The 15205-nt window shown below is 38.9% G+C and overlaps 3 protein-coding genes across 3 annotated transcripts in view; 1 reads left to right on the top strand and 2 right to left on the bottom strand.

Annotated features, from left to right (window-relative positions):
- LOC113240652 (bolA-like protein 2) overlaps positions 1-11692 on the bottom strand; it is a 50663-nt gene extending 38971 nt beyond the window's left edge. Inside the window, exons 1-2 of the mRNA XM_026478006.1 lie at positions 11688-11692; positions 11534-11604 (exon numbers count right to left, since the gene is read on the bottom strand). Of these exons, the coding sequence (XP_026333791.1) occupies positions 11534-11596 (63 nt within the window). The 5' untranslated portion in view covers positions 11597-11604; positions 11688-11692. The remainder of the gene's footprint in view (positions 1-11533; positions 11605-11687) is intronic.
- On the bottom strand, positions 9779-11456 carry LOC113240649 (dolichyl pyrophosphate Man9GlcNAc2 alpha-1,3-glucosyltransferase). The gene has a single exon (XM_026478004.1). It carries the CDS (start codon positions 11411-11413, stop codon positions 9815-9817), a length of 1599 nt encoding a protein of 532 aa, XP_026333789.1. The 5' UTR covers positions 11414-11456; the 3' UTR covers positions 9779-9814.
- Positions 11693-12178: 486 nt separating the features above from the next.
- Positions 12179-15070, top strand: LOC113240648 (UPF0061 protein Pmen_0558-like). Its single transcript, XM_026478003.1, has 12 exons — positions 12179-12322; positions 12404-12567; positions 12665-12745; positions 12852-13015; positions 13242-13414; positions 13490-13589; positions 13747-13907; positions 13995-14116; positions 14275-14404; positions 14482-14608; positions 14727-14860; positions 14933-15070. The coding sequence occupies exons 1-12, from the start codon at positions 12179-12181 to the stop codon at positions 15053-15055; spliced, it is 1623 nt and encodes a 540-aa protein (XP_026333788.1). The 3' UTR covers positions 15056-15070.
- Positions 15071-15205: the final 135 nt, after the last annotated feature.

Below are 15205 nucleotides of genomic sequence, written 5' to 3'. Positions count from 1 at the left end.
AATATAACAATAATAGAAGTTTAAAGGGAGGTATTGACCACTCTATTTGAGAAGAGATGGGAAAATCTGAAAAATCGTTGTGCTTTTTTGTTTGAAGCTTACAAAATCGTTTAGAAAAATGTTTAAACGCATAGACTTTTATGTTAAAAAAATGTTGTGTTGATATCACTAAAGGTTTTAAGATAAGTCAGTTTATTTGTAAAACACGAGTTTAATTTTTATTTATAAAATTATTATTCACATTGACGAACTAATTTGTTTAGGAAACAGATGGCGAGAGTTAAAACATAAGCGTGTTGTTAACGCGTTACGCTTAAATTGAAAAGCGTGCTTATTTTTAAAAAGCAAACTTTTTTAAGTGCTTTTCTTTTAAACGTACACCTCTAGTATCGAGTTCTCGGTGTTTTGCGATTGTTGCACATAGAAAATGTTGCGTATATTTCTTTTTTCAAATAAACCAATGTTTCGGGCCCGTTACCGGGTGTCTACTCTCATTGTATATAACTGCCTCCGTGGCCGAACGGTTACCATGCCGGACTGGCACGCAGAAGTCCCAGGTTCGATTCCCGGGCCGGGAGAAATGTTTGTATGGCCTACATTTATTTCTCTCGTGAGTTTGGGTGTAATTTGTGGTTGTCTATGTGTGTGTCCATGGCACCCGCGACACAGGGTTTCCCTAGTGCGGGGCTATGTTGAGTGTGTGCGTTATTATTATTTATTTATTATTGTCCGTCTGACGTCCGTCCTAAACAATTACTGTCAAATAAGTAATACTCGACCAAATCAAAACACAATGTCAAGTTTCATTCGCATCATGCTTCTTTTAATTTTGTCGAGTATTACTTATTTGACAGTAACTGTTTTGGACAGATGTCGGGCGGAGAACGAGAATACAGGGTCATAGGTTCCGTGGTCACGGCTGACTGAGACGGTAAAGTGTGTACTCTATGCGTAAGTATTACTACCTTGAACTTTAGATAAATATATATATATATATTTAAGAGACGGATTTCTAACGGTCAAAGCTGCTACGAGCAAGCTATCGCGCATTTAGCGCGCATCTCCAACGTTACCAAATCGAGACTAGTCCGGACATTTGTTCTCTCGATTTTTCTATATGGCTTAGAGTCGTGGACGATCCGGGCGTCAGAACGGAAAAAAATAGACGCTTTCGAGATGTGGTGTTGGAGAAGGATGCTCCGTGGACCGCTAGAAGGACAAACCAATCCATAATTGAGCAGCTTTATGTCCCAGACAGAGTTTACACAATATGCTACAAGAGAATCCTACAAGATTTTGGTCATATTGCTCGCCGGACCATACAACCAGACAATCTTGACAAACTGGTTGTGGTGGGTAAGGAGGAGGGAAAGAGACTCCGCGGTCGATCACCTAACCGATAGAGTGACCAAGTGACCTCCCTATAACAACTGCCCTGCGAGAGGCCGAGGCAGAACCAGATGGTACCAGCTGGTGCAACGAAGATAACGATTAAGCAGAAGATATTTCAGCTCTGTTTATTTACGATATGAATTACACTTAATAACTAGGAAGAAATAGAAGTCCTAAAATCGATCGAACGCCAAAACAATTTTCTAAGTGTCTGAAACGCTAATCGCGAAAAGCCGAAGAAAAAAAAGACGAAAGGAATTATATAAAAAAATGTTGGACGATTTTATTCCGAAGGATTTATTCCGATGCCGTAAAACCAAACTTAAAACAAACAATGTTTATAAGTTCCCCTTTTTTAAAAACAACGTGTATGACCGGTGTTTTCCTGGTAACACTAAAGAACTTATTGTCTTCTACAAATCTCGCTGGCAATCTTCCCGCTTAATTGTGGGTGAAAATTATGACAAAATCCAACCAGAGCTACCATTGGTAACAGTAGAGCTCATTCTGAAAGAGTTCGCAAAGAACAGTCACCTTACCTATTTCTGCCACCAAGCAGTAATATGAGCATTATTGCATTCCGGTTTGAAAGGGTAAAGTGCTGGTGAAAAACAGGCACATGGGACTTGTCAACTTATGTTTCAGGGTGACGGGCGCGGTCCCCTAAGATTTTTGCGATTTAGAGCTCTAAGTGGCACTGCAACTGTTATGAATAGGCATGTCGCTTAACAGGTATTATTAAAAACAAAACTAAACCTTGGTTCTTCACTAGGAAATCGATTCCGAAAAATATTACTTCATTCGTCTACGCCAAGTTCACATTATGCACTCTAAGGTTTTTTCGAGACCATTTGTGCGAGTGTGGTCTGGCAGAAAGTACTGTCGAGCGCCTGTTTTTATCGTCACTCTTGTATATGGTAACCTTCCTAAATTTAAATTAAATTCCTCCCAACTTTAGGCCACTAGCCTAATCGTTAATTTCGCTTGACGCGATTATGTTAATTTTCTTCTTTACTCTATGTTTCATTATAAATAGCGTTAGGTATAGGTACAAAGTACCTCACCTAACCACCACCATAGTAATCACCATAGAAAGTGGTATCAACTATATTGTGGTTAAAATATTAGGTACTTTGTGGCTTTAAGACAAATATGACATTGCGTTTGTCACATGTTTATGACAAAAATGATATTTGGCTGTAGAAAAACCGCTGCCACGTGAGGATTTTTTATGGAATCACTCCAACTGCAAAATTTGTTTCTTATGTCAATGACTGGATTTCAGCAGTTAAGCTTGCGACGATGCGACCTCTTTCTTCTTCATCCCACCCTTTTCTCTGGTCCCTGGCCACCTACTTTGAAATTTTTAATCGTTCTTAAATTAAGCGGGCACTCCTGCTTGTCTTCACCTGAATTCTGATCAGTTTTCAATTAAAATCATGTAACCTATCTAATATTATAAAAATCAAGTAATCTAACTAATATCTGTAGAAAATACGACCCTTTTGGGCCTTCCTTTTCGCCATGTTTACCTTTTCTTCTGCCTCATTATACAATAAATTTATGTGGACAGAGTCGTCTGTTTTATTCATCGAGTATATAACCAGAAATAGACACGAAATGTAAATTAGTTTGTTTGAAAACTATTCTGCCAAATCATTACGGTGACAACTGCGCTCCGATTGGCCAGCCCAAATTCGAAACAATTGACGGGTGTCGTCAATTGTTTCACATCAAATCGACCACTTTAACTTGATCTTTGCTATAATGGACGAAAATTGAAAAATTCCATATTTAATATTTAATTACCGATGAAATGTAATTCCGTTTGTTTTGTAATTAGATGTTTTGCTGTTTTTCCTACACCACCGAATAGCCCACATTGTTAGAGATATTGTCTTTATTACAGTAAATACAGAATATTTTTGAAATATACGGAGACGTACAGACAGGTCGGTTCTTGGTGCTGTACTATTTCAGCTTTCCAATTTGTAATTTATGTGCAAACGAGCGTTGATATTTAAAAGTGATGTAAGGCCCATTTTCCTGATGAGTTGCCAGGTATGGATAGTCCTTGTTTCATCTCTATTTCTGGTTATACACTCGATGATTTTATTACGCGTCAAGCTCCTTGTGAAAGAGTTCGCCCAGAGACATACTGCCACTGTACCTATTTCTGCAGTCAAGAGGTAATGTGAGCGTAACTATTGTGTTCCGGTCTTCTTATCTATGGCATAGGTACATGCTTGCCATCATGGTGAAAGAATTTGCCAATCGGCGTACGGCACTCGCCGATTGTAGCCCAGTGGCTAAATTCATGCGTTCCGGGTTTGATGGGTAAGAGAGTGCTGGAGAAACTACAGGCACAAGGGACTTGTCAACTTTATGTCTTGTGGTGACGGGCGCAGCGGCAATGACCCTCAGGTCTTTGCGATTTAAAGCTCTGCGTATTAATGCAACTGTTATGGATAGGCGTGTTCGTCCCGTCATTTGATATTTTTTTATTTTTTATTTATTTATTATTCAAAATTACAACGTATTACTTATTACAAAAAGTCGCCAAACTGCTGCGCAGTTTGTTGGCGACATGTGCACTTTTACTTAATAATACCTACTTTACTATATTTAACATTATACAATTGAACCACTAACTTATTAAATAAAAGATAAAGATTATTTTAAGAGGTACGCCTTTTAGGGCATATTTACTTAATTTTGTATCATTTCTATAAGCCAATCCATGTCGTTATATATTTTTGGAACTAAATAGCGTGTACATCTTTTTCCATAATAATTATTTGCTTTAAACTGCACTAGTTTACCCTGCCTTACTCTTTTCGTATATCGTCGCCGTACTTTCTCAAACTCGTATCTTAGAGCACAAAGTTACTGAAATGCAAAAAATGGATTGTGTATACAAATTTTGCAGGTTGATTTCACATCACATTTGCTTCTTATTCACACACTGGCTTTTACTTATTCTTAAAGTAATGCATCTAAATTAACTCCTAGATAAGAAATTTAAAACAAACGGAAAGTTTTACCATGTCTCGAATAATCGCTATTTATAAGATAGGAGTTTAAGAAAGTAAGGTATCGATATCATAAAAAAAAAAGATCTAAATGTAAAATTATTACTGAATGAGAATAATGTTATCAAACTTTGGCCAACCCTATGCCGATTAGTACAGCGATCCGCTTGCGATGCGCACGCATGGCCCGGCGCGAGCTCGCACGCATAGTCTGCCGGTCGCGTGTCTCGCGCCCGTCACAAGTGCAATGCAACCACGCGTATAATTATGCAACATTTGGTGAAAACGGTGGAACGCCACGCGTGCCACCAAACCGCCATCGACCACCACTCGCCATCAACTGCCTTGGTGGCCGAACGGTTACCATACTGGGCTGCCACGCTGCCAAGGTCCTGGTTTCGATTCCCCCGGCCGGGAGAAATATTTGTATGGTCTGCGTTTATTTCTCACGTGAGTTTGGGTGTCATTTGTGGTTGTCTATGTGTACATGGCACTCGCGATACAGGGTGTCCCTAGTGCGGGGCTATGAGTGTGTGACAATATTTACGCTCATATAAATATTTAGAGAAACGCAAAAAAAAGGGTTAAATTATGATAACAATGTTCATAATGAGCCACTGGCCACATATACGAACGTTTATTTTGAACAAAGAATGTCTTCAATTGTTTTTTTTTTTTTTTTTTCGATAAAAAGTTCTGTTCCTCTACCACGAGATTACAGTGACAGAAAAAAATGGCGGGTTTCTTAGTCACGGTTTTTACATGAATTAATTTTTACTTTAAGCATATTATGTTTTGAGTTTGTTAATTTGTTTGTTACTTTTTTAAGCTGATGTCTCTACAGCCAATGCTCAATAAATAAATAATAATAATAATTTCAGTGACAGTCATCCCGTGAAAATGTTCATATACAAAATGTTATTTCTTCTTATGACCGCTATTTTTGCCATACAAAATTGTGAAGTAATTCACGCGGTCGCTAGCGACAATTGTCCTAATAAACTCGTGGTAGAGGCACTGACATAATGTGGCCCGTGGGGGTAACCTAACACAAACTCGAATTTTGTTTTCCCGAAATAACGTTTGTTCGAATTTTCATTACACCGAAAACCGAATTATAACGAAACCGTTGTTCTTTCAGGATACGTTGGATGTTTATCGCAAAGACACAATTAGATTCGGTTAAGTTAAGTTTAAAAGAAAATACATTTTCCTCTCAAAATTACTTTCGAGGTTATGAAAATTCGAGCAAACGTCATTTTTGGAAAATGTCATTTCGGACTATTGATAGCTAACCGGCCGTATTAAACGTTGTTATCATAATTTAAACTTTTTTAGCGTTCTTCTAAATATGTCCATGACTATATTTTAATTCATGAACTCTAGATAGCTTTAGAACGTGTTCGGTCCACTTGGGATGAGATCCACCATTCATACATATGTCTGTTCTTCTTAATATTAGACCGTAGTTTGCTGTACTAGCTCATTGATATAGGGGAAAGTTGCGATCATTGCGATCGCAAAGTTTAGATAAATATAGTCTACCTATCCCAAATAATGTCAATTTTTAATGTACTTATGTGATTTCACGAATTCCGAAAAGATCGATCCTTTCCTCGATTTCCGAAAGATCGATCCGAAGAGATTGTAAGACAAAAAAATATGTCTTAAGGTAGTCTCCACTTTTCTGTGTCTGTTCCTCGAAGTTTAGATAAAAAATCTCTACCTATTCCGATCACTGATAATTACAAATTAATAAAGCGTGAAACACACTGATAGCGGATACAGGTCGGGCGCGGGTCAGGTCGGGAGCGCGGCGGGTGTAATTCCGTCCATACAAATACACAGAATTACACCCGCTGCGCTCCCGACCCGCAACCGCTTTCAGTGTGTTTCACGCTTTAAGGTCTCTAGAATAAAATATCTGGTTTCATTTTTCAAATTTTTTTGTCAAGATATTAGAACACGTAGACCACTTAGTCCAATGATAGCAGCCTTCCCCTAGGGAACTTATATACAAATAAGGGAATCACCATACTTATCGACACGAAATCGTATTAAAAACATATATATAAGAACATGACGCGCTATTCTTTTCATACACACCAGTTACTTAAGACGTAGCCTTTTCGAAAGACATCTAAATCTGGTATATTACGATCTAGGTTCCTTCCACGTTCTTTTTTTTAAATAATATCAAGTGACGGGACGAACTAGTTTTGCGCCTGATGGTAAGCGACACGCCTATCTATGACAGTTGCAATGCTAGTCGGGGCTTTAAATCGCAAGATCAAGGGGCACTGCCACTGGAAACACAAGCACTGGAAATACGACCCTAATGGCAGGGACTTGAGTATGATTTCGAGTGCTTTAAACCATACTCAAATCCTGACTTGAGCATTGAGTAGAGTTCTAGAATACGACTCTGAGACACAAGTTGACAGTCCCATGTGCCTGTAATTTAACAAGCAATAATGCTCACATTTAATGTTTGGCGCCAGTTTTTTTTTTATTTTTATTTCATAAATGTTTTATTCAGAGGCTGAATCATTACAATAAAGTGGTTCGAGACTTTCTTTTAAATATGTAAATACTTGTGCTAGGGATTAGGGTCCTTCCTTATGATACAGTAACTGTTAAATTGTTAAATCGTTAAATTGATAAAAATGTTAAATTGAGGTTACGCATAAAAAATGTAATAATAGCGTGCAAAATTTTTACAGTAAAAGATACAAAATTGTGAATGATTCACAGCGTGGTGTGTGTGTGTGTGTGTGTGTGTGTATGTGTGTATGTGTGTGTGTGTGTGTGTGTGAAATGCGTGGTGTGTTTGAGAAATAGGTAAAGGTTATTATTACTATAGGTGATAATGCTTTTAACGACTCTACCTCATTTTAATTTATTCATTAAATATAACGACCAAGCCACTGTCAAATGTTGAATGGAAAGCCACTGCCGCAATAAGTCAGGCTGCATCACTCAAGCCCTAAATTCGGGTGTTCAATTGAATGACATAAAGCTTTTTCTGATCGGTTCAAGCCGAATTTGCATTATTGATAAATGTGGTAACTCCCTTATACTTCCCACCAAACAATGTTCGGGCCGTTTGTGTACCTATAGTGCAGCAGCGCGTAAAATGTTATTAACGGAAGAGGAACCGCCCATTAAAGAGCTTAACCTACTAGAGTAGTATGTCCAATGCGTTATGTGACTTGAATGTAAATTTTCAGGGTTGCCTTTTTGTTGCAAACAGATGGGGTTTATACTTTCTCATATATGACTCTCCACTTTTAAAGTTAAACAGAGAACATAGGTAAAAATCAGTCAATCAATCAGCCTATTGCAATCCACTGCTGGACATAAGCCTCCCCAAGTGTATGCCATAGTGCCCGATCACCCGTTTTCCGCATCCAACCACTACCCGCGACCTTCTTCAGATCGTCGGTCCATCTTGCAGGGGGACGTCCTACGTTACGTTTGCCGAGACGTGGTCTCCACTCAAGAACCCGTCTACTCCATCGCTCATCGGTTCTGCGACAGATGTGGCCAGCCCACTGCCACTTCAGCTTGCTACATTTCTGGACGATGTCCACAACTTTAGTCTTATGCCGATAACTTCATTCCGGATTTTGTCCCTTAACGAGATACCCAGCATAGACCTTACCATAGCTCGCTGAGGGACGTGTAGTCTGTGAGCCAGTTTGACCGTCATATTCCACGTCTCGGCTCCGTAAGTCATGACCGGTAGGACGCATTGGTTGTAAACCCTGTTTTTCAGGCACTGTGGGAGTGGTGACGAGAAGACATGACGCAGTTTTCCAAATGCTGCCCAACACTGCTGCACTCTCTTAGCTATTTCACGCTCGAAGTTTTTCACGCAGGGTTTGCCCGAGGTAAACATATTCTCGGACAATTTCAAGCGTTTCGCCATTAATCGAGATCGGCCCCGGGATGACGAGCTCATTGAACAAGACCTTAGTCTTGTCCAAATTCGTCCGAAGACCGACCGATAATGAGGCAGCATTAAGGCTGTTCAACATTTTTTTCAGGACAAGGTACGCTACCCGGGTCGATACACTGGACATCTCCAGCACGTTGTCACGGAGAACTTTGTTGACAAGGAACCCTACGCCTCCTTGGGATAGTTGGTCGCCCTCTCGAAAGTAGAACAGGTGGCCAGATTCTAGAGTAGTCGTGTCCTCCCCGTCTTCGAACTTCAGACAATCCTATCATATGCCACCTTATTTTCTCTAGTTTCACCTCGAGTTGCATCAAACTTTCGTCCAGCCGCAGACTGCGTCCATTATACGTTGCCAAGGTCAATTTGTGGCAGCCTTCCGTAACCCGGGGATTCTTCGCACCCCCTGTCTTACCGTTACCGAGGCCGCTGCCTTGGCCCGGAATAGTAAGACGGCCGGAACTGGGGGCCGTTTCTTTCTTGGCTTTGACATTTGGGGGTTAATGCCCAGTGTGGTGAACACTGGGCAAACGGGTTGGTGAGCACAGAGCCGAGTATCGCGTCAACAGCGCTGCTGCCCGCCGCTGACCAGGGTACTTAGGACTCGGCCTGTAGATGGATATACCGCCATCGGTTTCGGTCGCCAGAGCCTCGTTCGTTTGTCGGCAGGGTGCACCACGTGCAGGTGAGGATGACATAAAGAGGAAATAATTTGTATAATTCCAACTTATAAATACGCTACTACTACTATTGTATTGTATGTACTGTATATGACTGTATTACTGACCCGTCATGTGTACTAGATAAACATGGTGTTCCGAACAGTGTTGGTACTGTAGGGGTGTAGCGTCCTAGAACTAGTAGCAATAGAGCAGCTTGTGAAGAAGAAGAAATAGTTCGTTCAGGGAAGTACTGCCACCTATTTCTGCGCCAAGCAATAATTTTCTTTTTTTTCGCAAATTACTGCGTTTCAGTTTGTAAGAGTATGTGAAATTAGAGGTACATGGTACTTGCCGATTTGTCTCAAGGTGACGGGCGCAATGCCCCTAAGATCTGTGCGATGTAAACCTCTGTGGCACTGCAACTATTATGAATAGGCGTGTCGCTTACCACCAGGCGTATGACTCGTTCGTCCCATCACTTAGTATTACAAAAAAAAGCCACACGCTGTCTCTAACGCGAGGCTGTGTTGTCATCCACCTTTTTAAAAGAATTATAAACAAATACATAAAAATAGTAAAAAATGTTTTCCAATATCGTTAGAGACACCGTGTGAACGCATGGCAGTTTTAAAGTTTCTTATTTCCAGTGGTAGTAAGATTAATCACACAAAAAAAAACTCAATTTATTAGAATCTAAAAAGAGATAAAAGTTTATTAAGAATATTAAAAATTATATACCAAGCACAAACACTATTAGGTTAAAGTTAATTCTAGTTTGTCTTTAATTTTTGTACTTTTGGCAAACATGTTGGTAGAGACAACTGTTGGTAGTTGAAATAGAGAAAAAACAGTATAAATTGAGAACAGGAATACACGGAAATCAATAGTGCAAAGAGATCAGGATATTGTGGTGGCGGTTGCAATAGAACTGCAGCCTGGGTTAGCAAAAACATAAAGACAAATGAGAAAAAGAAATTGATACTTAATAGTTTGAGCAACATTGATTTCTCACTCTTTGGATTTATGATTGTGTAAACTTCTTCCGCATTGAAAATTGAAAAAAAACCTACTTTTGGATGAGCAAGTTTTAGACAAATGCTGTAAAAGCAGATGTATATTATGTTAGTAGCAATGAATGGCATCAAGAGGCCATCTTTTAAGAGTAACGGTAGCATACTAAAGTTCGACAGAATCAGAAACCAGAAACACATAAACGGATCATCAGGGAAGTGCATGCAAATTGGTACAGCTACCAACAAGATAGTTTTCTCATGAACTTGAAATGAAAACAGGAAGAAAGCCAATGATACATTAATAAGAGATAGGACAAACTTTTTCCTATTAATTCTGAAGAACAAATCTATACAGGATGGTAGCACAGCCAGCGCTGTTGTTGCCAAACACACTTTAGCCATTTGCTCATTGGTATATAGAGATTTTAGTTTAACAAATACATTTAGAAAACACCACACATTTGAGACTTTGTCTTCAAACACTCCACGCTTCAAAGGGAAAATCCTGTGTACCACTTGAGATAACGATTCCCAAGAATGAATAAAAGGATACCAGATTATTACAAACATAGCTATAACTGCTATAGCTAATTTGTTGAGGTTATGGATAAAATATTTTAATTTACTTTTAGGAGGAAGTCCAATGAAACATTTCCGTAATAAATAGAAGAAAAATGGTAACACATGATACAATTCCATCTGCTTATAATTTAAAGCGAGAACAAAGAATATTGTTGCTAAAATGTCATTCTCAATAGCGACTATGAAGAAAGCAGACCATAAAAAGAGTCCCAGCGACACACAATTGTACTGAAAATGTCCATGGTCTATCAATATCAACCCAGGATACAATAAAAACAAAATTGTTGATATGTCTGTCCTTTTAAACACATTACTGTCCTCTTTACTCTTCACTCTTTCAAGATCTATGCACAAACAGAGCACTGCAGAAACATAAAAGTAGATATCACTAAGGAACACAGTCCAACGCATGAATGTTTTGTGGGTGTCTTTTTCATAACCTCTCGATGCGAAAAGCCGCACCGATTCTGGGTCTAGCCAGTCAGCAACGAGCCCCACGATGAAACTGTGGTATGCAGTGAGCGGGGGATAGTCCAGACCCCAGTACTGAAGATCATTTTGAGTTGTGTTAAAGTACCATTGTCTGATAGGCGTGTGCACGGTTATCTCCTGCCAATGCCTTTGTGCTTCAAAATCACCGAACATGGGAGGCTTATTGTGTCCGGAATAGGGATATGCAGCCACGCACCATCGCACAAGGAGGCAGAAAAACACCCCAGGTAGCAAAAGATCTTTCGTCACACTAAATCTGTCCGGATCAGATTTTTTCGACATTGCGTAAGGAGTAACACTGATAGCAACGCGTGAGATAATTCATTCATGAAATAAATAATAGCACAACGCGACAACACTACAGGTCAATAGAAATTATGAAATCTGACAGATCGTACTTACGACATGAACGGCGTCCAATTCCTTGGTCAGCTTTTCCTTCAAATATCCTTCCGTATACACCATATTCGTCACTTATAATCCGTGAAACATGAAATAGATATTACGAAAATCATCCACAGTCCATGAAATTAATGCAACCCACTCAAAAATTTACCATACGGGCGCATGAGTTCAACGCTTGTAGTACCTATCGGAATTTTATTCGAAAGTGAGAAATTGAAATGAGAAAGTGGCACGGGAAAGTGAACTTGAAAATCTTGATGAAATTGCGGTCGGCGAACTGACGAATTTCACTCCGGATGTGTAATCCGACCATTTTTAGTAATCTCGAAATCAAACGGAATTTATAAATTCTTTTTGGTTACTTAATTTTGTAGCATATTCGTGACCTTGACCCATGGAGTAGGGTTGGCACTGGAATTTCGATTACGACGAAACGACTGTAAATTTTAAATCGATTGCATTTGTGGCATTTTAATTATTAGTTCATTTATATTTTAAGATTCAAATTCAGTCAGAAAGTCTAAAAAGAAGTAATTGAAACGTCATGATACAGTCATTATATGACATTTTAGCAAATTCTGAAATAAACATTTCTCGATTTTGATTTTTTCGACATTCACGAAACTTGAAGAAAATTGCATCATGAAAATGGAAGGAGAAACTGCGGCTTTGAAAAGAAATTTAACTGAGTGGAGATTCAGTCAGTATCCTAAGTATATTTTGTTGCCTATCGACGAAAATCATGACCAAATTCGGTCAAATATAAAGAACGTTGTATTTTCGGAGGTACTTACTTTCTATGTTGTTTTAATTTTCGTACTGGAGCAATTTTATTTGTACTTTCACAAATCATTACGAATGTCGTAGGTAACACCTCGGCCTTTGGAGCGAAACATACGCCTAGTTTGTGCGTCTGAAGACGCCTTGACGAGCATTTTAGATATGGATCCAGAAATTACTGAAAGGGAAGAATTTGCAGAATTTATTGCGGGCAGAAAACTTCCGTATGGAGCTCTCCCTGTAGCTCATCGGTAAGAAACCCCAGCGTTTAATTTTCAGTTTCGTTCAATTCAAGCGTTTTATTCGTATGAATTATCCAAATTAATCGTGCATATTGTTTACCATTAGATACGGAGGTCATCAATATGGCTTATGGGTTGGGCAGCTAGGAGATGGAAGAGCTCATATTTTAGGAGAATACGTAAATCGGTAACAAAAATTTATTTTATGTTTCTTTGCTATACATCTGTTGGCAGGCGCTTTACTTTTCCGCCACGTCAATTTTTAAAGTAAATGTAACGTTTATCTGCAACAGGCATGGTGATAGATGGCAAATACAGCTGAAGGGGTCTGGACAGACGCCGTATTCTCGTGTTCACGACGGTCGTGCTGTATTGAGAGCTGCGGTTCGAGAAATGATAGCATGCGAAGCTTGTCATTTTTTAGGCATACCAAGTGTGAGAGCTGGTGGTTTAGTTGGTACATAACCTCTTTTAAATATGTGCAAGTAATTTGAATTTGTGTTTATTTGCTACTTCCTATTTCCTATCTAAATAGGTATGTACAGCCGTAGTAGAAACAAAACTCTTTTCACAAGTGGAATGAGATATCGAATTTTGGATTTCTCTGTTGTTAACCATAAAACACACTATGTAACAAGAAGTACTTACAAATTAACATTACATAATTTAAAATCTTTCTGCAGTTAGTGATGAAGCTGTAGTTAGAGACCTGTACTATACTGGGAATCCAAAACGTGAAAGAGCAGCGGTACTTCTTCGATTGTCTCCAAGTTGGTTCCGGTTTGGCTCTCTCGAAATATTATCACGAACTGGAGAGATTGCCGTATTAAAACAGTTGTCGGATTTTATCATCAAGGTAACAGTTGACGTGTAAAAATATGCATATCCTTATCCTGACAATCGAGTTGGTAATAAGACATTAAATTTTCAGGAGTATTTCCCTGATATCCATCTGACTGACGAAAATCGTTTTATCAGATTATTTTCTGAAATAGCGCATCGTACTTTGGATTTAGTTGCTAAATGGCAAGGTAAGTAGTTATTAGGACACACTGATCAACTATATGCATTATAAAATAAAATAATTATAAAATAAAATCTCACGAGGTGTTCTTTTTCCAAGAAATAAAACGTCCATGTCAACAAACTAACCAATCAGGTAAGGTAAGCACAGTATCATTGTTACAGGCCTAGGATTTACCCACGGTCTCCTAAACACAGATAATATGAGTCTCCTTGGCCTCACCATGGACTACGGTCCATTTGGATTCGTCGATTCTTACGATGGTGGTTTCGTCGCCAACTGCTCAGATGGAGAAGGACGATATGCTTTGGCTAAGCAGCCGGATGTATGCTTCTCCATTAAAATACCTTTAGATTAATACTTGAATCACATTCTACCAGCTTAGCAGCTTTTTGTCTGCCCGTGGTTTCAGGTGGTTGTATGGAATATTGGCCAACTAGCTAACGCTCTTAAGCCGCTCTTGAATTCATCTCAACAGGTTCACATGTCGCATTTATTGAAGACTTTGGACACATACTGCAAGAACAAGATTTTGTAAGTATTCGTATAAAGTAACCATATTTACGGTAAAATATACAGAACTGCAATAAAATGATCACTTATGCAAAATATTAATAATAACAGCTTGATTCTTTAGATATTCACCAACATGCTTAATGTTGTCTTCTTGTTTTGTTGATACTTTTTTGTAGGGAGACATTTTTAATGAAGATTGGTCTAAAAGAAGAGAGATGGGGCGATGAGCAATTGGTAGAGAAACTGCTGGATATGATGCAACAGACAGGTGCTGATTTCACGGCCTCGTTTAGGCAGCTTGCAGAGGTAATTCTACGTACAAAGTGTTAGATAATATATTAAAATAATGAAGGTAAGGAAAATTAAGGTTCGTGTTTTTACAGTTAGAACCATGTGAATTGGTAAGCGAGACTAAATTAGATGAGAAATGGTCTCTGAAGCGCCTCTCGTCCCATGCTTCATGGGGCTGCTGGCTTGATCAATACCGCGAAAGACTTGACAAAGAAGCTGGTCAGTTCTACTTGGCTTTTATTTTCAATAACTTACATACAGCAGCTGAAAACTTGACCCACAACGCTACGCAAAGCAACTATTAGCCTCTGTAGATAAGTAGTTTTCACAATTTCAGTTGATGCAAGTTCTGTAGGAATGTTTGAAGATGAACGTCGCAGACGCATGCTTAGTGTAAATCCGGCGTATATTCCCCGTAATTGGTTGCTACAGGAAGCTATCACTGATGCTGAGAATGACGACTATGAGAAAGTACGTACCTATTGCAGTTTATGTCTAGTATATTGAAAAAACAACAGCTCTGAAAATAATTTTATCTCCTAGGTGCGATTTCTACTAGAAGTAATGCGTAATCCTTATGAAGTCCAATCCGAAGCAGAAAAGCGCGGGTTTTCAGCCCAACCGCCGCAATGGGCTTACGCCTTAAAAATTAGCTGTTCCAGTTGAATGTGATTTTTCAATCATGGATATTAAATTGTTTAAAATTCCGCTATCGTTTTCTTATTTCGATTTTTTTTAAATATACGTTTCATCGGTGAAGTCTTGGTGAAATTAATTCTTCACCTTGTGCATTCCACCCATATTCCACCGGAAATT

The sequence above is a fragment of the Hyposmocoma kahamanoa genome, unplaced genomic scaffold (assembly GCF_003589595.1).
Source record: "Hyposmocoma kahamanoa isolate Upper Pololo Valley unplaced genomic scaffold, ASM358959v1 160, whole genome shotgun sequence".
Lineage (NCBI taxonomy): Eukaryota > Metazoa > Arthropoda > Insecta > Lepidoptera > Cosmopterigidae > Hyposmocoma > Hyposmocoma kahamanoa.
The sequence above is the reverse complement of the archived record's forward strand: the minus strand, read 5'-3'. Positions and strand labels throughout refer to the sequence as shown.

What these genes read in the sequence shown, in the direction of transcription:
- LOC113240648 (XM_026478003.1), top strand. Translation starts at nt 12,179, where the DNA reads ATGAAAATGGAAGGAGAAACTGCGGCTTTGAAAAGAAATTTAACTGAG. An exon ending in TACTGCAAGAACAAGATTTT is followed by an intron (nt 14,117 to 14,274) that starts GTAAGTATTCGT and finishes ACTTTTTTGTAG; the next exon opens with GGAGACATTTTTAATGAAGA. An exon ending in AGAATGACGACTATGAGAAA is followed by an intron (nt 14,861 to 14,932) that starts GTACGTACCTAT and finishes TTTATCTCCTAG; the next exon opens with GTGCGATTTCTACTAGAAGT.
- LOC113240649 (XM_026478004.1), bottom strand. Translation starts at nt 11,413, where the DNA reads ATGTCGAAAAAATCTGATCCGGACAGATTTAGTGTGACGAAAGATCTT.